This window comes from Rhinoderma darwinii, chromosome 7 (genome assembly GCF_050947455.1).
Source record: "Rhinoderma darwinii isolate aRhiDar2 chromosome 7, aRhiDar2.hap1, whole genome shotgun sequence".
NCBI classification, from domain to species: Eukaryota; Metazoa; Chordata; class Amphibia; order Anura; family Rhinodermatidae; genus Rhinoderma; species Rhinoderma darwinii.
The window spans coordinates 80,282,968-80,308,038 of record NC_134693.1 but is presented as its reverse complement, the minus strand read 5'-3'; the positions used below and the strand labels follow the sequence as shown (position 1 = coordinate 80,308,038).

Below are 25,071 nucleotides of genomic sequence, written 5' to 3'. Positions count from 1 at the left end.
GACATGTCATATAATGAATTGTCTAGAAATTACAAAATGATCCAACACCCCTTTTTATCCAGCTATAGCTAATATTTCTTACCATCTTTAATTTTCTCATCTACAGGGAACGGACTATCAGGCTGCACTGCTGCTGCAATGAGAACAGCTCGGGAGTCCTCAAGCACCTGAAACAATACACAATTAAACCATTCTGGACCTTTCATAACGCACAATAAAGAGCAGATAAATAAACCAAATAATTCTAATTTCCTCATCAAACGTTACACATATTGATCTCTCTAAAATTTTTCACTCACTAAAAAAACTAAATTTTCGTAGACAAAATGTAAACTATGTACTTAACACCTTAGTGACCAGCCTATTTTAGGCCTTAATGACCAAGCTTTTTTTATGTTTTTCCATCATCTCATTCAAAGAGCGATAACTTTTTTATTTTTGCGTCGACATAGCTGTATGGTCTTGTTTTTTTGCGGGACAAGTTGTATTTTTTGCGTGTGAAAAACACATTTCTCGGTAGTCATTGCCGTGACACTGGTACATATGTTGCATTAATCTAGGGCAGCCTTTTTCCCGTTTCTAGGGAACGTACATTTTCACCCAATTTTTTTTGGTATAGAACGAATGCTCTTACCTACATCGAATTTCTCACATGGACAGAAAATTACATAAACTACATACTGCGTTTTGCAGGTAATTAATTCATTGATGTAAAACGTACAGGCCCCTACATTTTGGTACCTGGTACGTATAAGACAGTCGCAAAATTTACACTGACCGCATCTGTGATTGCCTTTCGGTCCTAGTGTCGACAGCCAGACTCCTTTTTCTTTATTTGATGCAAAACGGCCCTTCATTAATAAATCTCTAAAATGTTGACATCTATGAAATGAAACAATTGGCCGTCTGGTCACGACCTCCGCTAGCAACGGATCACTCTCAACCAGATGCCAATTGTTCGGAATACTATAACCTAGTTTAATTGAGTACATCTGTGAGACACTACAATTCGGGTTAAATCAGAATTCCTCCTAATTTGATGGAAAGTGGTATCACCAGATAGCCAAAACGGCCATGGGGACACCAGTTGCCGCCACTTTCGCGAACCTTTTTCTTGAATTGAAACAAAAAATTATATATAATATATCGAACCCTTTTGCCAAATATGTACACATTTTTTTGCGTTATATTGGCGATATTTTCATAGTATGGTCAGGTACTTCGGACAAATTTTTGGAGTTTATAAAGTATCTCAATAACAATAATATAAATATGAATTTTACATATAAATCTGGGAATCAAGAGATAGCATTCCCAGATGTGTATTTGAGTGTAGAGGAGGGACAATTGCAAACAAAGGGATATCGGAAGCCTACTGCAACTAGCACATTAAGGTTCGATAGTTACCATCCTACGCACATGATGAAACACTCCCGTACGCCCAATTTTTAAGATTAGGGAGAAATAAAAATAATGATTTTTTTTTTTTTAACAATCTGAAGAACTTAGTCAGAGATTAATTTCACGGGGTATCCCTCTCACCTCATTGCTTGAAAGGGAAAACAAAATGAGCCAATGGTCCCTATTACAACCCAAACGTCAACAAAAAATGAATAACCAGGACAACAAGCGAATTGTATTGTCTTTTGGTCATAGTCCTATGAGTAACGTTATACGTTCTAGTATTGAGGACAATTGGCATCTGGTTGAGAGTGATCCGTTGCTGGCGAAGGTCGAAACCAGATGGCCAATTGTTTCATTTTGTAGATGTCAAAAATTGAGAGATTTATTAGTGAGGGCCGTTTTGCATGTAGTATGTAGTTTATGTAATTTTATGTCCATGTGAGAAATTCTATGCAGGTAAGACATTTCGTCCTTTGCAAAAAAGATTTGTTGAACATGTTAGTTCCCTAGAAACGGGAAAAGGCTGCCCTAGATTAATGCTAAATTTGTATGAGTTTCCTGGCAATGACTACCGAGGCATCTTCAGGAATTGTCCATAGAAATAAAACCTTGTTACAAAAAAGGCTGAGATTACTTTAAAAACGGAGGCACTGGGACCGCTCGGTCTTAATGACCGTAACGATCTTGGCTCTTTCCTAACATAAATTTTGTTAGAATTGTTCTTATGTTATGTGCACAGCATGTTTTGGTTATACTGTATAACTAAGGCCCTGCTCACACGGCAAAAAACGCGGCAAAAAAATGGCTGCAATTGACTCCTATTGATTTCAATGGGAAGTGGAGGCATTTTTTTACCGAGAGCAAAAAAAAACGCTCGCGGGACAAAGAAGCGACATGCCCTATCTTGAGGCGTTTTCTGCCTCAAAAACCCCATTCAAATCAATGGGAGACGGAAATAAACGCGTTTTGCCATGTTTTTCGGCAAAAAAACGCTCGCGGTTATTCCATCTTTCTATTGAAGAGATAGCAAAAAAAAAAAAAGCCTAACAAAAATGCGGCAAAATGCATTATAAAAAAACTGGAGCTGGTTTTCCCAGGCAGAATTCTCTGCCTGCAAAAAAAACTCAGTGTGAACATACCCTTATTGTTTGATAGTGTGTAACTCCTTTCGCTATTTTAATTTGAAATTATATTATGTATGCTATTACGGAGCAAGGTATATAATAAGAAAAAAAAGGAAGGGACGCCAGGGCCTTGAAAAAGCGTGTATAGCGCGAAACGGCCGAAGGTTTATCCCACTTCATGCAAGATCTTGATGAATAAAGAAGTTTTATTGCCACTAAAGGAGAGTGCCTCGATCTTTTCTACTTGAATACCAGCGCTGTACTTGTCGACGAGCACCCCATGGGCAAAATTAAAAGCCGACTCCACATTATATCCAGAAGGAAAATCTCCTCGCAGGTAGACATTGTGTCTGAATTTGGCCAGTGCCAGCCCATTCCGTTCTCCCTTCTTGAAGTTTTTCATTTTTCCGCCAATGCAGGTTGTATGTGGCCTTTTTTTTTTTTTTGTGGGACGACTTGTTTTTATTGGTATCATTTTGGAGTACGTGCGATTTTTTTGATCACTTTTTATCACATTTTGTTAAGGCAGGATGCACAGAAAACATCAAATCTCCAATTGTTTTTTTTTTTAATATATAGAATATTATTATTTATATACTGCGGTATTGCAGTGTGTTACTGCCTTTATTAGGCCCCCGGCTGCCATAGAAGACACAGGTACCCTGCGATCGTATAGCAGGGTGGCGGTGTTGTGAGAGAAGGAGCCCCCTACCTCTCTCCACAACCACTCAGATGCGGCGCTCGCTATTGAGCGCCGCATCTGAGAGGTTAAAGGAGCGGGATCGATACGGATATCGATCTCGCTCGTTTGAGCAGGTATGCTCCCAGCCCTTAGCTACCTCTGGTAGCCGATAGCAGGGAGATTTATGGAATAAAGCCTGTTAGTGGCCACCGTAGAAATACTAATGGGCGGTCACTAACGGATTACACTTGATATCCTAATCGGCCCGCATTAACTTCTTACCACCGTATCAAATTTCTGTTTTTTAATTTTTGCTTTTACATGCTTGCCTTCTAAGAGCATAACGTTTTTTTTTGCAAACAAAGCTTTATGAGGACTTTCTTTTCTTTGCAGGACGAGTTGTATTTTTTTTTTAAAGGCACCATGTACCATATAATGTACTAAAAAACTTTTAGAAATATCGTGTGTAATGGAAATAACGGTTTTTAGGCTTTGATTTTGTGTAGTAAATAAGAGAAGATAACTTTTTTCTGCAAGTCAGAACGATTACAGCGAAAGCAAATTTCTATAGTTTTTTTTAAATGCTTACAATTTGTTAAAAAAAAATAAAAAAATGTTTGGGTTGCCATATTCTGAGACCTAGAACTTTTTTTATTTTTGCTTTGATGGAGCTGTGCGAGATTTGTTATTTTGAGGGGGCGAGCTGTAGTTTTTATTGGTACCAATTTGGGATACATACGACTTTTCATTGTTTTTTTATTACATTTGTTTTGGGAGCCTTTAACTAAAAAAACAGCAATTCTGGGATATATATATATATATATATATATATATATATATATATATATATATATATATATATATACACATACATATACACACACTGCTATGTGTACGAGCACCCTGAGGAATTAAGAGTGATTAAAATATATTATATCACAGAACAGTAAAATGCTAATGTCTGTGCTGCTTTTATCATAAATGGAGAAAGGTCAGTGTTATGGAAAAAAAAATCTCACCTTGAAAAGACCCTTTAGCATTATGTCAATAATCTTGTACTGCTGGTTGACATCATTTAATTCAATGAGGTTATTGAGGGCATTGATCTGATCCTTTCTCTTCACCTCAAAAAGCTTCTTATCTGCAATCTGTCAAGGCCTAAATAACAGAAATCAAACTTTCACAGAAAAATGATTAGAAATACAGTACAGTCAGTAAAACTTCCAATAATTATCTTCATATGTTAAATACTATAGAAAACTGGAATACTACACAAATGTATTTGTGCATTAAAGGGGTTTTCCGACATAAATGTTTATTAAATTAAAAAGATGATATCTGTTACTTCTGTTCAACCTATGTTCCCCACCTGTTTTTATGGCTCAATTTCTTCATTCTATGCCCCCTTAACTGGTTGCCGACACAGGACGAGTATGCTCGTCCTGAGCGGCGAGCACTTCGCGCATTAGGACGAGCATACTCGTCCTGTGTGACAGCCGTCCCTGCCGTCTCTGTGTGTGCGATCGAGAGCGGGGCAACGGCTGTAATACACAGCCACGGCCCCGCTCTGACAGCGGAGAGGAGAGAAACATCTTCTCTCCGCTGTTAACCCTTTGAACGCCGCGATGACAGCTGATCGCGGCGTTCAAAGAGAGGGGACTGCACATTGATCGCGTCACAGAATATAACTGTGACGCGATCAAAGCCCACAACTCGTATGGCCAGACAGCCCAGGGTCCAGTGAAGGACCCCAGGGCTGTCTGAATATATTTCCTGTTGTTAGGGCATACTGAGGTATGTCCTAACAACTGCCTGTGTACGATCAGTAACAGGCTAATGTACTGGCATATAGATCTATGCCAGTACATCACAGTTACAAAATAAAAATCAAAATGATAAATCCCTTTATGGGATTAACAAAAAAAGTTAAATGAATGTAAAAAAAAAATAATGGTAAATAAATAAATAAAAAGTCAAAAAAATACAGAGAAACACACATTTTTTATAATAAATAAACTTTTTAAAATATAAGTCCCAAAACATGAAATAATATAGACATATTTGGTATCGCCACGACCGTAACAACCTGTACTACAAATGTATACCATTATTTATTATGATCGGTGTATGGTGTAAAAAAAAAAAAATATTAAAACTGCTGCGCAACTGCTTTTTTTCTTCATTTTAATCTAATTAAAAATTTATAGAAATTAAACGATAATGTATTTGTACCAAAAAATGGTACGTACATAAAGTACAACTCGTGCCGCAAAAAACAATGTCTCATACAACTATGTCGTACAAAAAATAAAAGCGTTATGAGCGTCGGGATGCAAAGAGGGAAATGTAAAAAAAATTGCTCTGTCCTCAAGGCTAAAATTGGCCGTGTCCTTAAGGGGTTAAAGTTATTTTCCAGTTTATTTATATCGCATTTTGCTGTGACCGGCCGTTTCCTGTAGTGAATAAAGACTACAAATCCCATGAATCAATGTTTCCTCCACTAGTAGTTTCTCCCCCTGTATTCAGCGCCGCAGTATACAACGGCGCTGAACACGGGGAGAGTATGCCAGTGTGTCTCTCCGCTCAGCGCCTGTCTCTCCCCGCTCTGCCACTGTCTCCCCGCTCTGCCACTGTGTCTCCTTCTGTGTTCAGCGGCGCAGCATACAATGGCGCTGAACACGGGGAGAGCATGCCAGTGTGTCTCTCCGCTCTGCCCGTCTCTCAGTGTTCAGTGCCGCAGCATACAACGACGCTGAACATGAGAAAAGCATGCCAGTGTGTCTCTCCTCCTGTCTCCTCGTTGAACACAGGGGGAGTATGCCAGAGTGTCTTCCCGCTCTGCCACTGTGTCGCTCTGCCCCTGTATCTCAGTGTTCAGCGCCGCAGCATACAACAGCGCTGAACAAGGGGAGGACATGCCAGTGTGTCTCTCCAGCTGTCTTTCCCCACTCTGCCCCCGAGTCTCTCCCTGTGTTCAGCGCCGCAGCATACAACTGCACTGAACACAGGGAGAGCATGCCAGAGTGTCTCCCCGCTCTGCCACTGTGTCACTCTGGCCCTTTGTCTCCCCGTTCTGCCCCCCCGAGTCTCCCTTCTTCAGCGCCGCAGCATACAACGGCGCTGAACACAGTGAAAGCATGGCAGGTACCAAAGGTTGCTGAACCCTGGAATAGAGCAAGCGTGTTGGACACTGAGTGTATCAACCACACATGCTCTTAATAGGAGTAAGAGAACATGGTACATTAACACAGTGTACAGTTCTGTCATTTATGACAGGACCGTACACTCAGACTGCCGGAAAACGGAAGTTAGAGCTCATGGATGGGACTGAGGCGGAAGCTAGAATTTCGGGTTAGCGAGGCATCGCGTGATCGAAGATGAGATATGCCGCTAGGAACATCTTTTCAAATGCAAGTACATTGCAAAAAGATTAGGTTTGACATGTTTAGTTTAACAGGATTGGATTAATTGGTTGAGGAAAACCCCTTTAATGTAAAGGTGATTTATTTTTATTAATTCTAAAAGAATCTGGACTTGTGGCTGCTGCATTCTTTTTCCTTCAAGAATTAACTCCATCTGGAATGAAAAAGATACATGTATGGATTTCAGAAGATAGATACACAATCATAGTTGCCAACAGTCCCGAATTTGCCGGGACTGTCCTGAATCTACAGAGACAGTCCTAGCAACTACCATATTCAATTGTATCTGCGTCCTCAGGACACAGATACAATTGAATATTATGGCAGAGCAGGAAACTATTCGCTCCCTGCTCTGCCATTCAGTCCTCCTGGAGCGGAATCTTCGGCCAGAACATTGCCGACACTCTAGCCGGGGATTTTGCTCCTAAAGGGACTGACGTCACTGTCTATATCTACTGGGGGCACTGAGTGTGGCGTCATCTACTGGGGGCACGGAGTGTGGCGCTATATACTGGAGGCACTGAGTGTGGCGCTATCTACACCGGTATTTACGCTAGTAATTGTCTAGCGTAATTGTAGTAATTGTAGTAATTGTCAGCTCATATCACCTAGCCCTAGTGATAGAGTGAGACATCACTTGCCTGTATACAATCAGATAACCAAATAGCGATACTGGCCACCATAGTCGTTGTCAGACAAACTAGTGCAGAAATTTATGTTTGCTTATTTGCATGCAGAAATTCTGTGAAGAAAGCCACGCCCATTAGCCACACCCACCAGATAAGTCACACCCCATAAGACACACCCACCAAATAAGCCACACCCTAAGTGTCCTTGGGGGAAATAAAAAAATCAAACATTGGCAACTATGCACAATTTATTTTGTTCCTGACATGACACTCGTGATAGTCTTTAGGTAACTTCTCAGATTTGTGTGATGTTATTACATGATTCTTAATTGCCAATAATTTTGCATTAAGAAGAGATTTCAGAAGCAGTTCAGCAAAAGTAAGAATACATCTATGCCAAATAATAGTTGTTTTTCTCGTACCATGTGTGAATCCTTAATATGCTTTCTGCAATATGTATTATATAACTTAGGTCTCATTCAGACGAGCGTGTTCCTTGTCCATGTGTAGTCTGTTGAAATAACTGACAGCACACGGACCCGTGCATTTCAATGGGGCTATTCACACATGCATGAGTTTTCACGCGAGTGTCCGTTGCGTGAAACTCACTGCATGTCCTAAATTGATGTATTTTTGCGACCGTGATCGCCCATTGAAGTGTATGGGTGCGTCAGTGTTTCACGCATCAGTTGCTAAAAGTTGCCAAGAAATAAAAAAAACAAGAAAAACGGATGCCACACCCAAAGAACACTGATGCCATACGCGACGTACATGAAATTCAGGAAATACCCTTTTTTTGCGCACGCAAAACAGACACGCTCGTGTCAATGTAGCCTTATCTAGGGATTAACATGCGTATCTCAAAATATCTAGGATCATGAAAGAGAATGATTCTTGTGGCAGGAAGATGGTATACTAATCTTACACCATAAAAAGGCAAAAAATATTAATGTACAGCCCTCACTACTCCATGAATACAAAAGCTATATATGTAAACAGTAAAGGGATACAGATTTCAAAAGCTGTGTCTTTCTTCTGCTTGTTTGCTTCTGAGCAATTCCCCAAGGACAGCAGAACAAACAATAGAAAACTCAATACTTGGACCGGATCCATCATAGGCCCTGCAAGACAGTGGAAAACATACAAGTGATCATGCAAAAGGATAAGCAATTGTATAAAGAAACTGTAGTAAATACATCACAGATAGAAATTTCCCTTTAATTAGTTATTCCCATCAAAGACATTAATAGCATATCCACAAGATAATAGATGCAGGAACCAGCTCTCAGCTAATAATTGCATAATTAAAAGAGCCGCGCGCATGCCGCTCCACATAGTCTCCGTCTGAAATCGGTGTCCAGCACCTCATCATATGTGAAAGGGGTCGAGTGACCCCTGTTCTCGATATAGGTGCGGGTCCCAAAGTCATAAATGGATATGCTATAAATGTCTGAGATGGGAAAAACCCTGTAATATTAAACAACTGAATACTAATAAGCCACTGACGAATATGGCTAGTAAAAGGGTTGACATCAGTTTCCCGGATTTGGATGGCATTTACACCTACTTATGCAGAGGTACTTCACCGACTCCCAGTGGCGGATTATCATTAGGGCAGTTCGGGCGGCCCATGGCCGGCCGAACCGCACATTATCACACTAGGCCCCCTCATGCCCGGTGGCGTTGCTAGCACCGGAGGGGGCCCCGGTGCTAGCGGCAGTCACATTCATTTGTATCCGAGTCCTCAGCACTGAGATACAAATGAATACTATAGGCTGTAGCCGGTCACGTTCGGCTTGCAGCCTATAAGGCGCTGGGAAGACTCCCTGCGCAGGCCGGCGTGATGAGGTACTGCATCACGCTGGTCTGCGCATGCGTCTAGTCCGGAGGATTCACACGTGTCCAGCTGGAGCGGCCACCACAGGGTAAGATAAGTAAACTATATATATTTTTTTAGGTGGGGACTATCGCTGTGTATATATTCAAGGAGGGGGGTTTGCTCCATTACACTATATACAAGGGGGAGTGCTGGGTGGCCCCTTATACAAGGGGGAGGGTAGAGCTGTGTGGGCCTGTATACAAAGGAAGGAGTGCTCTGTGTTACGATTTACAAGTGGGGGTGCTATGTGGCCCTATATGCAAGAGGGAAGCGCTGCGTGGCCCTATATACAAAGGGGCTGTGCTGTGTGACACTATATACAAAGGGGGGGAGCATTGTGTGACACTATATACAAGGGGGGGGGAGTGCTGTGTGACACTATATACAAGGGGGGGGGGGAGTGCTGTGTGACACTATATACAAGGGGGGGGGGGGGGGAGTGCTGTGTAGCACTATATACAAGGGCTATCCACAGCGGTATACGTGTGGCGCTCTTTATAGGGGGCTTTTTGGCACTATTTACAAGAGGGGGAGGGCTCTGTGACGCTCTCTACAGGGTGCTGTATGGCACTATCTATAGGGGGCTGTGTGTAACGCTCCCTACGGGGTGGATGTGTGATATCTACAGGGGGCTGTGTGTGGCGCTATCTATGGGGGTGTGTAATATCTACAGGGGTTGTGTGTGGCACTATGTACAGGGGGCTGTGTGTGGAACTATGTACACGGGGCTGTGTGTGGCACTATGTACAGGGGGCTGTGTGTATGTGATGTTTTACAGTGTGTGGTATTATTATATTCAGGCGCGCAGTGCTTGGTGCTATTATATTTAGGGGCACAGTATGTGGCACCATGATAACTTTATTTTCGTTTATAGGTGTGGAAATGTGGGAAAAGTGAGGAGCCGAAGACATCTGAGTGGCAAAATCTGCAGAAAGGAGTCATGGCCAGAAGTCGTCGTCATGAGCTCTGGACCGGATGGAGAAGAAAAGAGGAAAAAAACTACTAGAATCTGAGACGTCGTCACCTGTGAGTCACTAGATTTATAGAGAATCTGTCACCTCTCCTGACATGTTTATTATAGGAAATCCTTGTATTTCACAAAAAAGTATTTTTGCAGTCCAGGACTGATAGACAATTCCCCTTGTCAGGAGGACGTGTCCCTGCACAGTGTGATACTGTCAGTATGTAGGTACACAGCCCTGTGACAAGAGGAATTGTAACACCCATTTGTTAATGCTTACCCAAAAAGGTAGTGTTAAAAATAGTTCTGGCGCGGCAGGGGGTCCCAAGTTTGGGTAACAGCCCGGGGCCCATGGTCTACTTAATCCGCCACTGCCGACTCCCATATCAATACATGACTAAACAGATTTGCCAGTCATGGGTCTGGAAACCGTAATTATTACCTAGTTTTCCCATAAACAGGACTAAGAAAAGTAACTCTTAAATACAACTGATTTTAAGGGGTAAATCTGTCCCTGGGGCAGCAGGACGAGGATGTACTTGGTTAACCTAACTTAGGCCCCATGCACACGACCGTATTTTCATCTATCCGTAAATACGGATCCGTAGTTGTCCGTAACTTATCCGTATATACGGAACGGTATCCGCAAATAAGGTCCGTAGTGCAATCCTATTTGATCCGTAAAAAAATAAATAAAAAAAAAGGAGGCTGCAAATAATGTCACCAACATGTTGCATAGCAACGATTCTGTAAATATCGGCAGTTTACGGATGCACATCCATAGCTGTCCGTATTTACAGAAGCGCCCATGGGCTTCTATGGGAGAGTGTGTTGTAACTACCGTAAAAATATGGAAAGGTGTGCGGCCAATAGAACCGAACGGGTCTGTAATTACGGATGAAAAATACGGTTGTGTGCACGAAGTCATACTGTTGGCCTGGCATGGGAATCTCACATGGAGTTTGACTGCTTATGTAATCAACTGAACACAGAGCCATAATGACATTCACATCTGTTTACAAGAAGGTGAAGCGTCTGTACCGGTACTTGTTATAACTGGTGATTAGAAACATAAAATGGAAGGATTTCAAAGCATGGTTGATCCCAAGACATTAACCCCTTCCCTCTTTAGCCACTTTTGACCTTCCTGACAGAGCCTCATTTTTCAAATCTGACATGTGTCACTTTATGTGGTAATAACTCCGGAATGCTTTCACCTATCCAAGCGATTCTGAGATTGTTTTCTCGTGACACATTGGACTTTATGTTACTGGCAAAATTTGCTCGATATGTTCAGTATTTAATTGTGAAAAACACCAAAAATTAGCGAAAAATTGCAAAAATTAGCATTTTTCTCAATTTAAATGTATCTGCTTGTAAGACAGGCAGTTATACCACACAAAATTGTTGCTAATTAACATCACCCATATGTCTACTTTAGATTGGCATCGTTTTTTGAACATCCTTTTATTTTTCTATGACCTCACAAGGCTTAGAACTTTAGCAGCAATTTCTCACATTTTCAAGAAAATTTCAAAAGGCTATTTTTACAGGGGCCAGTTCAGTTGTGAAGTGGTTTTGAGGGCCTTATATATTAGAAACCCCAAAAAAGTCACCCCATTTTAAAAACTTCACCCCTCAAAGTATTCAAAACAGCATTTAGAAAATGTCTTAACCCTTTACACATTTCACAGGAATTAAAGCAAAGTAGAGGTGAAATTTACAAATTTCATATTTTTCTGCAGAAATACATTTTTAATAAAAAATTTTTTATAAAACAGAAGGTTTTACCAGAGAAATGCAACTCAATATTTGTTGCCCAGTTTCTGCAGTTTTAGGAAATATCCCACATGTGGCCGTAGCGTGCTACTGGACTAAAGCACCGGCCTCAGAAGCAAAGGAGCACCTAGTGGATTTTGGGGCCTTATTTTTGTTAGAATATATTTTAGGCACCATGTCAGGTTTGAAGGGCTCTTGCGGTGCCAAAACAGTCAAAATCAACCAAAAGTGACCCCATCTGGGAAACTAGACACCTCAAGGAAATTATCTAGAGGTGTAGTGAGCATTTTGACCGCACAGGTTTTTTACAGAAATTATTGGAAGTAGGCCGTGAAAATTAAAATCAACATTTCTTCAAAGAAAATGTAGGTTTAGCGATTTTTTTTCTCATTTCCACAAGGACTAAAGGAGAAAAAGCACCGCAAAATTTGTAAAGCAATTTCTCCCGAGTAAAACAATACCTCACATGTGGTAATAAACGGTTGTTTGGAGACACGGCGTGGCTGAGAAGGGAAAGAGCGCTATTTGGCTTTTGGAGTTCACATTTAGCAGGAATGGTTTGCGGAGGCCATGTCACATTTACAAAGCCCCTGAGGTGACAAAACAGTGGAAACCCCAAACAAGTGACCCCATTTTGGAAACTATACCCCTTGAGGAAATTATCTAGGGGTATAGTGAGCATTTTGACCACACAGGTTTTTTGCAGAAATTTTTGCAAGTAGGCTGTGAAAATGAAAATCTACATTTTTTCAAATAAAATGTAGGTTTAGCTAATTTTTTCTCATTTCCAGAATGCCTGAAGGAGAAAAAAGCACCACAAAATTTGTAAAGCAATTTCTCCCGAGTAAAACAATACCCCACATGTGGTAATAAACGGCTGTTTAGACACACGGCAGGGCTTAGAAGGGAAAGAGCACTATTTGGCTTTTTGAGATCACATTTAGCAGGAATGATTTGCGGAGGCCAGGTCACATTTGCAAAGCCCCTGAGGGGACAAAACAATGAAAACGCCCAAAAAGGGACTCCATTTAGGAAACTACACCTCTTGAGGAATGCATCTAGGGGTGTAGTGAGCATTTTGACCCCACAGATGTTTCATAGAATTTATTAGAATTAGGCAGTGAAAATAAAAACAGTCCTTTTTCTTCAATAAGACGTAGCTTTAGCGCAAATTTTTTCATTTTCTCAACAAATAAAGGAAAAAAAGAACCCAACATTTGTAAAGCTATTTCTCCCGAGTACGGCAATACCCCATATGTGGTCATAAACTGCTGTTTGGGCAAACCGCAGGGCTCAGATGGGAAGGACCGCCATTTGGAGTGCAGATGTTGCTGGATTGGTTTCTGGGCACCTGTGGGCCCAAAACAGTGGAAACCCCCCAGAAGTGACCCCATTTTGGAAACTACACCCCTCAATGCATTTACCAAGGGGTGTAGTAAGCATTTTAACCCTGCAGGTGTTTTGTAGAAATTAGTGTGCGCTCAATGTTGCAGAGTGAAAATGGGATTTTTTTCCATAGATATGCCAATATGTGGTGCCCGGCTTGTGCCACCATAACAAAACAGCTCTCTAATTATTATGCGGTGTTTCCCGGTTTTAGAAACACCCTACATGGGGCACTAATCTTTTGTCTGGACATATGACAGGGCTCAGAAGTGAAGAGTACCATGCGGAGTGGAGGCCTAATTTGGCGATTTACAAAGTATTGGTTCACAACTGCAGACGCTCAGATGTGAAATAATAAAAAGAAACCCCTGAGAAGTGACCCCCACTATGGAACTGCACCCCTCAAGGCATTTATTAAGGGGTGTAGTGAGCATTTTCAACCCACAGGTCTTTTCCATAAATGAATGCGCTGTGGATGGTGCAAATTAAAAATGTATATTTTTCCCTAGATATGCCATTCAGTGGCAAATATGTCATGCCCAGCTTATGACGCTGGAGACACACACCCCAAAAATTGCTAAAAGGGTTCTCCCGGGTATGACGATGCCATATATGTTGAAGGAAACTGCTGTTTGGGGACGCTGCAGGGTTCAGGGCCGAGGGAGCACCATTTGGCTTTTGGAGAGCGGATTTTGCTTGGTACTATATTTGTTTGAGTATTGCTGGTGTTTTATAATGTGGGGGTACATGTAAGCGGGGCGGAGTATATAAGGGGCATAGTCAGGTGGTATAAAAAAATAAAAATGATCCATAGATGTGTGTTACGCTGTGAAGCAATCCTTTCTGCACAGGCCGGTGTCGCACTGATAAATGGTGTCATTTCTTATCCCCCTTTTGGTCCACACTCCGCGCCTTTGTAGTTTGGGGAATTTTGCTGGGAAAGTGTTATCCTGGTATAATACGGGCACCGTCGCTTCCAGCGGATATGTTTGGGCCCTCCCCTCCCCTTCCTGGTTCCCTAATTTTAGGTCCTTGATAAATCGCCTCTTCAAACAGAAGAAATGTTCCCCTCGGGCACAAGTGCATATTTTTTTATTTCCTGACTTATTGGAGCCATAACTAATTTTATTTTTCATAGACGTAGCGGTATGAGGGCTGGTTTGTTGCGGGACGAGCTGTAGTTATTATTGGTACCATTTTTGGGTACATGCGACTTTTTGATCACCTTTTATCCTATTTTTTGGGATGCCAGGTAAACAAAAAAATGCAATTCTGGCACAGCTTTTTTCATTTTTTTTATACAGCGTTCACCATGCGTTATAAATTACATGTTAACTTTACTCTGCGGGTCAGTTCGATTCCGGCGATACCTAATTTATAGCACTTTTTTATGTTTTACAACTTTTTGCACAATAAAATTACTTTTGTAAAAAGAATGTATTTTTTCTGTCGCCAAGTTGTGAGAACCATATCTTTTTAATTTTTTTATCGACGGAGGTGTATGAGGGCTTGTTTTTTGCGGGACGAGCTATAGTTTTTATAGGTACCATTTTTGGATACGTGCGATTTTTTGATCACTTTTTATTGTAATATTTGTAGGGCAAAGTGACCAAAAAACAGAAACTCTAACGTTTTTTACGGGGTTTTTTTACGCTGTTCACCGCGTGCAATAAATAATATAATATTTTGATACGTCCGGTCGTTACGGTCGTAGCGATACCAAATACATATGGTTTATTATTATTTTTCAATAATAAAGGACTTGATAAGAGTAAAAGGGGGATTGTGTTTTATTTGATTACTTGAAACTTTTATTGTTTTCAAACTTTTATTTTTTGCACTTTTTTATACTTTTTTTTTTACACTTTTTCTCAAGTCCCTCTAGGGGACTTGAAGGTCCAACGGTCAGATTTTTTTTTTTCTAATACATTGCACTACCTATGTAGTGCAATGTATTAGATCTGTCAGTCATTCACTGACAGCAAGCCGTTTAGGCTTCGCCTCCCGGCGGGGCCTAAATCGGCTTCCGTAATGGCAGAGCAGGAGACCATTGTGTCTCCTGTTGCCATAACAGCAGTCGCCAGTCCCGATTGCCTGTCAGGGCTGGCGATCTGCTAGTAACCGCTACGATGCAGCAATCGCTTTCGATTGCTGCATCGAAGGGGTTAATGGCAGGGATCGGCGCTAGCTCCGGTTCCTGCCGTTACAGGTGGATGTCAGCTGTACAGTACAGCTGACCTCCACCGCTGATGACGCCGGATCAGCTCCTGACCCGGCGCCATCTTGCCGGCAGCTACGGAAGCCGATCAGGCTCCGCCGCCGGGCGGATCTTGACCGGCTTCGGTGCTAGGCAGACCGGGAGGCCAGTATTAGGCCTCCGGTTGCCATTGCAGCCACCGGAACCCCGGCAATTTCATTGCTGGGGCTCCGATGAGCTGCAAACACCTTAAGTGCAGCGATCGCGTTTGAGCGCTGCACTTAAGGGGTTAATGGCGGGGATCGAAGCTAATTTCGGTCCCCGCCGTTACAGTCGGATGTCAGCTGTAAGATACAGCTGAGATCCGACGATGAGGGCACCGACTCAGCTTCTGAGCCGGTGCCAAACGTTTGACGTAAATGTACGGCATTTTGCGGGAAGTCAATGCTTTCCATGACGTACATGTACGTCAAATGTCGGGAAGGGGTTAAAATGCACACCTCTAAGCATTTTCAACTAAGAGGATGGGAGCACTAGCAAAACAAAGCAACCCAGAATGACACCTCTCGAAAAGCAACCTGGTTGTCCAGGATTAGGAAAACATGGCTGCTATCTTCCAGAAACAACACCAATTCGGTCCACAGGTTGTGTGTGCCATTACAGCTCAGTAGTCCCATCTATGGAGCTGCAACCCATGGACAGCTGAGGTGCCATTTTTGGACAAAAGCAGCCATGTTGTTCCTGTTCTAAAAAAAAGCCTTTAGGGTGAAAATACATGGAGTGGCAGTTACTGGTGGTTGAAACCACGCCTACATACGGTGCTGAATGGCCACACGACTTTTGCTGGCAGCATTACAGTTTTACCAACAAAATTGTGCGGCCATTTGCCACTAAGTGGGCGTGGTTTCCGCCACGCGTGAACTGCCGCTTACGAGTGTTCTCATCCTTAGGCTGGATTCACACGAACGTTGCGTTTTTGCGCGCGTGAAAAACGCGCCGTTTCGGTTGCGTTGGAGTTGCGTGTGGCATCCGTTTGGGCAGCGTGATAGCGTATTTAACGCGCGTATGGCATGCGTTTTTTACGCGCGTCAAAACATCGGAGGGTGGGGTAATGGAGAGGGCAGCCTACAAAAAGACACCTTCTCCAACACCTGCTTGCTGTGAGCACATGTTCGCATCAAGATTTCACGTTACCTCACACTTTGGCCCGTGTTTGTTGTTTTTGGGTGGTTTGACAGGTTAAAAAACTACTATTGCTGCAGATGTCAGTTTAAACTGTGCGCATGTGCTCAGAAAGTGAAAAGCAACTTCCTGGTTTGTAGTTGTTTTGTCTAGTCTGCTCAACTCATTTACATAGACTTAACAAGTGTTGCGTGAAAAATGCTGTGCGTACGGAGGTGCTTCCGTGTGCCCTGCGTTGTTTTCACGCACCCATTGACTTCAATGGGTGCGTGATGCGTTGAAAACGCTGAATCAACGGACATGTCGTGCCTTTTTGGCAACGGAGCAACGCTGCGCAAAAACCACGCACATGTCTGCACGGCCCCATAGACTAATATAGGTCCGGGCAACGCGCGTGAAAATCACGCGCGTTGCACGCGCGTATTTTACGTTAGTCTGAATAAAGCCTTAGGGTGTGTTCAGACGCTGCAATTGAAATCACGGTAACAATGCACGTGCTTTTCGGATGTGGTTATTCAATGCAGTTTTAATTACAACTCAACTGCAACGTCTGAATACTTCTTTAGGCTGGGTTCACAAATGGTCAAAATGCTTTTTCTTTTTTTTTTTTTTATACACTAACTGTGGTAAAACAGCATAATTTTGACACAAAATTCAATTTTGCTAAATCTCACCAAAATGGCGCAGTTTAGCAAAAAAACATGACATTTGAACCCAGCTTTAGGGGACCCACACAGGTAGCTGATTTGTTGCACATTTTACTTCCAGATTAGCGGATGGAGAATCCGCAGCAAAGGGCTGTTACAGGCAAGTGGATGAGAATTTAACAAATCTCATTAACCCCTTAACTCTATGTGACGTAATAGTCCGTCACAAGCGTTGTCCTGTTAACGCAAACTGACGGCCTATTACGTCAGCGCATTAACAGGGTACTGTGTCTGCTGACACGTCTGCAGATACAGTTTTAAAGCAGTAGTAGCTTAACGCTATCACTGCTTCAAGGCCAGGACTGGAGCTAGCCTCCAATCCGGCCGATTAACCCCTTAGATACAGTGCCCAAAAGCGAGCCCTGCATCTATGGTGTTTATTAGCAGCTCTATTTCCGATGACAGCTCCGGTAGACCGGAGGCCTCCTGTCTGCCATGTACGGAAGCCTGCTAGGTCCGGCCCAGAGGGGGGGGGCCTAAAAAGCATCCGTCCGCAGTAACAAGATGGCGCAGGCTCAGAAGCTGAGCCTGCGACATCAGCCACTGGTGTCAGCTCCTATCCCTGCCATTAACCTCTTAGATGCCACGATCGCAGCATTTTAGTGGTTTGTAGCGATCGCATCGACACAATGTCTTCGTGACGATGCCGATCGTTGATATGGCAACCGGAGGCCTAATAATAGCCTCCCGGTCTGCCACGTATGATAATAGCCTATTAGGCCCCGCCCACAGACGGGACCTAATAGGCTTGCTGTCAGTGAATGACTGACAGCTGTAATGCATTGCACTACATGGGTAGTGCAATGCATTAGAGTAAAGATTAGAGATGCAGCCCCTCAAGTCCCAAAGTAGGACAAAAAAAATAGTTTAAAAAAAGTTGAATGAAAAATGTGTAAAAAGAAAAAGTTTCAAGTTAATAAAAACAAACACTGCCTTTTTTCCTATAATAAGTCTTTTATTATAGGAAAAAAAATGTACACATATTTGGTATCACCACGTCCGTAACGACCCACTCTATAAACTATAATGTTATTTTCCCCACACGAACACCACAAAAAAAAAAAAAAATGACATAATCGCTATTTTTTTTTATCACCACCCCTCACAAAACATGGAATAAAAAGTGATTATGTAGTCCCATGTACCCCAAAACGGTACGAATAAAAACTACAAACTGTCCCGCAATAAACAAGCCCTTACACAGCTATTTTGACTGAAAAATAGAAAAGTTCTGTCTCTCAGAATATGGCGACACAAAATGTGCAGTGTCCAAAAGCAGATAAGATTGGGCACCATTTATCAGTGCGATACTGGCCACATATCTCTGAAATATAATTTATTTACCGCATTATTCACACGCAAACTCAAAAACGTCTGAAAATACGGAGCCGTTTTCAGAGAAAACAGCCTCTGATTTTCAGGCGTTTTTTGAAGCTGAAAATCAAGCTTCTTTTAGGGTATGTTCACACGGAGTTTCTTTACGAGTTTTTTTTACGCGGAAACCGCTCCGCAAAACTTGCCAAAAAACGGCCGAAAATGCCTCCCATTGATTTCAATGGGAGGCGGCTTTCTCCCGCGAGCGGTAAAACCGGCTCGCGGTAGAAAGAAGGGACATGCCCTATCTTCGCGCGGTTACGCCTCGGACCTCCCATTGACATCAATGGGAGGCAGAGAAAGCGTATTCCGCTGCGTTTTATGCCCGCGGTGCTCAATGGCCGCGGGGGGAAAAACAGCACGGAAATCGGCGCGCAGGCAGAGGAAAATCTGCCTCAAACTTCCAAACGGAATTTTGAGGCAGATTTTCCGCCTGCAAAAAACTGTGTGTGAACTTACAAATCCCATAGACAACAGATAGATTTTCTTGATATAGGGATTTTTGCTGATGCTGATGGTTTCCTCCAGACTGATGTCTTCCGGAAATCCACATCAGTAAACTCACTGCTGCACGCTACGTCTTTCCATACACGGTCAACCGTTAAAGCCATCCCGGTTGGGCAATTCATCAGGATGAAGTGGATTTGCTCTACCAATAAGTTGTTTGAAAAGCAGGCAGGTGATCTCAAAGCCAGATTTGAGGATAGAGGGCATAGCACACGCCTTATCAAATCAGGGTACAATCGAGCTAGAAAAACACCACGACTATTTATTGCGTACGAAAACACCCCCAATCGTAGATAATAATGTTCGATTTATCACAACGTACAATAGTCAATGGGACAAAATGAGGTCGATCCTTGGACAACATTGGCCCATCTTGAGATCGGAACCCGTTCTAGCACAATGCCTACCCTCAAAACCGATGATGACAGCAAAAGAGAAGTAAAAACCTCAAAGATCTCCTTACCAAAAGCCATAATATACCGAAACACGTTAACCCCTTCAGCTCTCACGAACCTAAAATCGGATGCTATCCATGTGGCGACTGTAGTGCATGCCCTAATACCAGTAGAGCTATCGATTTTTCGACTGCAGATGGTATGAGAACATTCAAAATTAGAGATTATATCTCTTGCAGAACTACACACGTAGTTTATTAAGCACTTTGTGGGTGTCCTAAAATTTATATAGGTCTAACGTCCAGACAGTTGCGGATACGCGTCAGAGAACACGTACGCAATATCTTTGGAGCGAAGGCAATAAGCGACTATAGACAACTTAAAACATTGCCTAGACACTTCAAACAATACCATGGCTGTAATCCCAAGTCTCTCATGATTCGCGGAATTGACCGCATACATTGTGGCATCAGAGGGGGTGATCTGAGGAAGGTATTGGCTCTAAAAGAGTGTATGTGGATCGTTAAACTGGGAACTATGACCCCTAGTGGGCTTAATGAACAATTAAATTTCGCCCCTTTTCTATAAATCTCCTTACCACCATTTGCTTTTAATGTAACTTTCTTTTAACTGTTGTGTCTTAATTTTGTGACATAGGCACTTGATACATTAACTCTGTGACAGCATTTGTCTTTGACGAGACCTTGAAAGTCGTTACTGGATTCTACTATCAAGAATAAAGAAGAAAATATTGTGATATTAAAAATACATATATATGTTTCTCTGCACACCTTCTATTTATGTACTGACCACAATATATGTGTTTAATACAGCAATAGTTTTGTATTTTTCTTTGCTGTTCCTTTGTATTGTTAATACTTATTTTTTAGATCTGTGACATTGTGCCTACCGTTAGATTTGGCTGACGGCTCGTTCCATGTCATTTTGATGACTAATATTGTATATTTATGCGCTAATTACGCTATTATAATGTCCGCACTATATATACACATGTTGGTTTATGTGATTTTATCTCTGCACTTCTTTTTTAGCCATTTTTCATCATTTATTTTAACACGAGACTTAGCGTCTCCCTTACATCTGCGGACACTGAATGTGTTTCTCTTTGCCCTCAGTCCTAATCCAGTTTTATAATCACCATGAATGTTTAGGGTTTTCTATGCATAACCTTTACCACACCTAAATGTTAGTGCCACTATTTTTGAGTACCATATGTATTTTTCCAATTGTTAATCACTTATCTTACTATTTTCGGTACCACATCCTCATTACCTATTTCTATCTATTTATTGTTCCACTAGGATGGCTCCGATTCACACTCTTTATATATGTCACTTACTTTTCTTTTCTCTGGCAGTACATCGTCTCTTCTCTCCACCTTCCAATGAGGTGCGCGCATCTCCTGTACGACTCCGCTGTGTGGCATTGCCTCGCTCCCGCCACCCTTGGCGCACTGCGCATACTCGGGATCCCTGTACGCGTCGGGGATTCAGGGCGTGCGCTACGGCGCCTGGAAGTGGGGCATGCCTCGCTTCCGGTTTTCGGCAGGGGATGCGCGCCGTTGTTCCTTGGAAGGTGGTAATTGAACCGAGTAAGCACACCTGTCGCACACCATATATAATGCTGTCTCAATTTTTGATACGTCACACCCCTTGAGGAAGCAGACCGCGAAACGCACGTTGGGGTTAAACAGCACACTTGATTGACTCTCTCGGTCCATTCACTATGGGTAAGACGACTTTTTAAATAGAGGGGTGGTGGCTAATTTTTCAGTCTGTGGACATGTTTTTCAGGTGATTCATCTCCACTCTTCACCCTGTTCTTTGTATGTGAAGGTTGACATTGTGCCCTTGTCTCATACTTTGTACCTAGATTGTTTGTTCATCTTGCCCTGGATTACTTCTGGGAGTCTCCCCTGTTGTGCGGTTTTGGAACTACAGAGTCCTTTTGTCCTTTTGTATTTTTTAACATTTTATATGTATTTATGTGTTAATAAAGGTATTTAATTTTACTATATTTGGCTATCCAGCTCCTTGATCTCCTTCTGTTTATATATGAATCCATAGGAGTTGCCTTTTCTTGGTATTTAGGGAGGATGCTTTAACCACATTGCACCTAGCCCCCTATTATAATTGCCATATGAGCCCATTTTTTGTGTGTCCAGCCTTAGTTTGAAGCTCCTTTTCAGGCGTGTTTTGAGGTGTTTTCATAGTGTTTAATGGAAAATCAGCTCCAAAAAACACCTTTAGGCTATGTTCACACAGAGTATTTTGCAGGAGGAATATCTGCCTCAAAATTCCGTTTGGAAGTTTGAGGCAGATTTTCCTCTCCCTGCACGCCGATTTTCGCTGCGTTTTTCGCCAGCGGCCATTGAGCGCCGCGGGCATAAAACACCGCAAAATACGCTTTCTCTGACTCTCATTGAAGTCAATGGGAGGTCAGAGGCGGAAGCGCCCGAAGATAGGGCATGTCGCTTCTTTTTCCCGCGAGGCAGTTTTACTGCTCGCGAGAAAAAGACGCCGACGCCTCCGATTGAAATCAATGGAAGGCATTTTCGGGTCGTTTTTGCGACGCGCTTTCCGCGTCAAAAAACTTGTCAAAATACTCCGTGTGAACATAGCCTTAAGAAGGGACATGCTACTTCTTTTTACGAAGCATTTTTTACGCTCCGTTTTTTAAAACAGAGGCGTAAAAAGACGCCCCGTATGAACTAAATGCTGTTTTTCCCATTCATTTCAATGGGTAGATGTTTGTAGGCGTTCAGCTTCTGTTTTTTTCAGGCGTTTTTCAAGGTGTAAACGCCCCAAAATACGCCTGAAAACACTGTATGTGAACATACCCTTATTATGCCCTGATGTACTCCACACAGCTTACATATGCCCCCACATTATAAACTGAAATACCAGCAAAACCCCAAAAAGAACAACTACTACTGTCTTCGGTGGCACAAACTGGGCACAACATATTGTGCACTAAAATGGTATATATGGGGAAAATTGCAATTTTCACTTTGCACCATCAGCTGCGCATTAATTACTAATGGAAAAACACCTGTGGGAGCAAAATGCTCACTACACCTCTTAAACTGCCTCAAGGGGTGTAGTTTCCAAAATAGGGGTCACTACTCGGGGGTTTGTTTTACTATTTGACCTCAAGAGCCCTGCAATTAAGGGCCAATGCTGTGAAAATCACCAAAACAGACCTCAAATGCGCATGTTGCTCTTCACTTCTGAGCCGCGTCATATGTCCAGGCAAATGTTAAATGCCTTGAGGGGTGAAGTTTCAAAAATGGGGTCACTTCTTGGGGACTGCCACTGTACACTGGTACCTTAGGGTTTTGCAAATGCGACATAGCACCCAAAAACCAGTCCGGCAAAATCTGCATGCCAAATAGTGCTCCTGCCTTTCTGAGCCCTGCCGTGTGTCCAAACAGCAGTTTATGACCACATGTGGGGTATTTCCGTACTCCGGAGAAATTGCTTTACAAATGTTGGGGTGCTTTTTCTCCTTTATCCCTTGTGAAAATTACGGCCTAATTCCAATAAATCCTGCAAAAGACCAGTGGGGTCTAAATGCTTACTATACCCCTAGATAGATTCCTTAAGAGGTGTCGTTTCCCAAATGGGTACACTTTTGGGTGGGTTCCTACTGTTTTGGCCCCGCAGGCACTTTGCAAACCTGACACCCGAAAACCATTTCAGCTAAATTTGAGCTCCAAATGGTGATCCTTCCCTTTTGACCCCTGCCGTGTGTCCCAACAGCAGTTTATAACCACTTATGGGGTATTGCTGTAATCGGGAGAAATTTATTTTCAAATATTTTGTGGAGTTTTTTCTCCTTTATGCCTTGTATAAATAGAAAAGTTTTATTGGAAAAAAATTTAGATTTTCATGGCTTCAATCCACTAAATTCAGCAAAAAAACTGTGGGGCCAAAATGCCCACTATAGCCCTTGATAATTTCCTTGAGGGGTGTAGTTTCCCAAATGGGGTCACTTTTGGGGGGTTTCCACTGATTTGGTCCCTCAGGGGCTTTGCTAATGTGACATGGCACCCAAAAATCATTGCAGCAAAACTTGAGCTCAAGAAGCCAAATGGTTCTCCTTCCTTTCTGTGACCTGCCGTGTGTCCAAACAGCAGTTTGGGGGTATTGCTGTAATCTGGAGAATTTCAAATGTTGAAGAGATTTTTCTCCCTTATGGCTTCATTCCACTAAATTCAGCAAAAAAAACTGTGTGGTCAAAATGCCCACTATACCCCTTGATAAATTCCTTGAGGGGTGTAGTTTGCCAAATGGTGTCTTTTTTGGATGGTTATCCACTGTTTTGGCATCACAAGACCACTTTAAACCGGACATGGTGCCTAAAATATATTCGAATAAAAAGAAGGCCCCAAAATCCTGTAGGTGCTCCTTTGCTTCGGAGGTCTGTATTTCAGCGAATTAGCAAACTAGGGCCACATGAGGGATATTTCTAAAAACTGCAGAATCCGGGCAATAAATATTGAGTTGCATTTTTCTGGTAAAACCTTCTGTGTTACAGAAAGAAAAAAAAAAAGGATTAAAAATGAATTTCTGCATAAAAAAAAATGAAATTTGTACATTTCATCCCTACTTTGCTGTAATTCTTGTGAAACGCCTAAAGGGTTAATAAACTTTCTAAATGCTGTTTTGAATACTTTGAGGGGTAGAGTTTTTAAAATGGGGCGATTTATGGGGGTTTGCATTGTATGGGCCCCTCAAAACCACTCCACAACTGAACTCGTCCCTGTAAAAATAGCCTTTTAAAATTTTCTTGAAAATGTGAGAATTTTCTACTAAAGTTCTAAGCCTTGTAACGTCCTAGAAAAATAAAAAGGATGTTAAAAAAAACAATGCCAATCTAAAGTAGACATATGGGAGATGTTAATTAGCATTTATTTTGTGCGGTATAACTATCTGTCTTTCAAGATATATTATACCACAGCAGATACATTTACATTTAGAAAAATGCTAGATTTTGCAGTTTCTCTCTAAATTTTGGTGTTTCTTCAAAATGAAATACTGAATATAGTGACAAAATTTTACCACTAACTTAAAGTATAATGTGTCACGAGAAAACAGTCTCAGAATCGCTTGGATATGTAAAAGCATTCCAAAGTTATTGCCACATAAAAGGAAACATCAGATTTGAAAAATGGAGCTGCGTCCTGAACGTGCAAACTAGTCCATGTCCTTAACCCCTTCAGGACCAAGCTCATTTTGGCCTTGAGGACCAGGCCCATTTTTTCAAATCTGACATGTGTCACTTTATATGGTAATAACTCTGGAATGCTTTTACCCATCCAAGCGGTTCTGAGATTGTTTTATCGTGACATATTGTACTTTATGTTAGTGAAAAAATTTGGGCCATAAATTTAAGATTTAGTTGTGAAAAACACCAACAT

At 42.1% G+C, this 25,071-nt stretch overlaps 1 protein-coding gene across 1 annotated transcript in view; it reads right to left on the bottom strand.

Annotated features, from left to right (window-relative positions):
• Positions 1–25,071, bottom strand: part of CCDC134 (coiled-coil domain containing 134) — a 62,436-nt gene that overhangs the window by 22,171 nt on the left and 15,194 nt on the right. Inside the window, exons 2-4 of the mRNA XM_075833606.1 lie at positions 8,272–8,382; positions 4,230–4,351; positions 83–167 (exon numbers count right to left, since the gene is read on the bottom strand). Of these exons, the coding sequence (XP_075689721.1) occupies positions 83–167; positions 4,230–4,351; positions 8,272–8,377 (313 nt within the window). The 5' untranslated portion in view covers positions 8,378–8,382. The remainder of the gene's footprint in view (positions 1–82; positions 168–4,229; positions 4,352–8,271; positions 8,383–25,071) is intronic.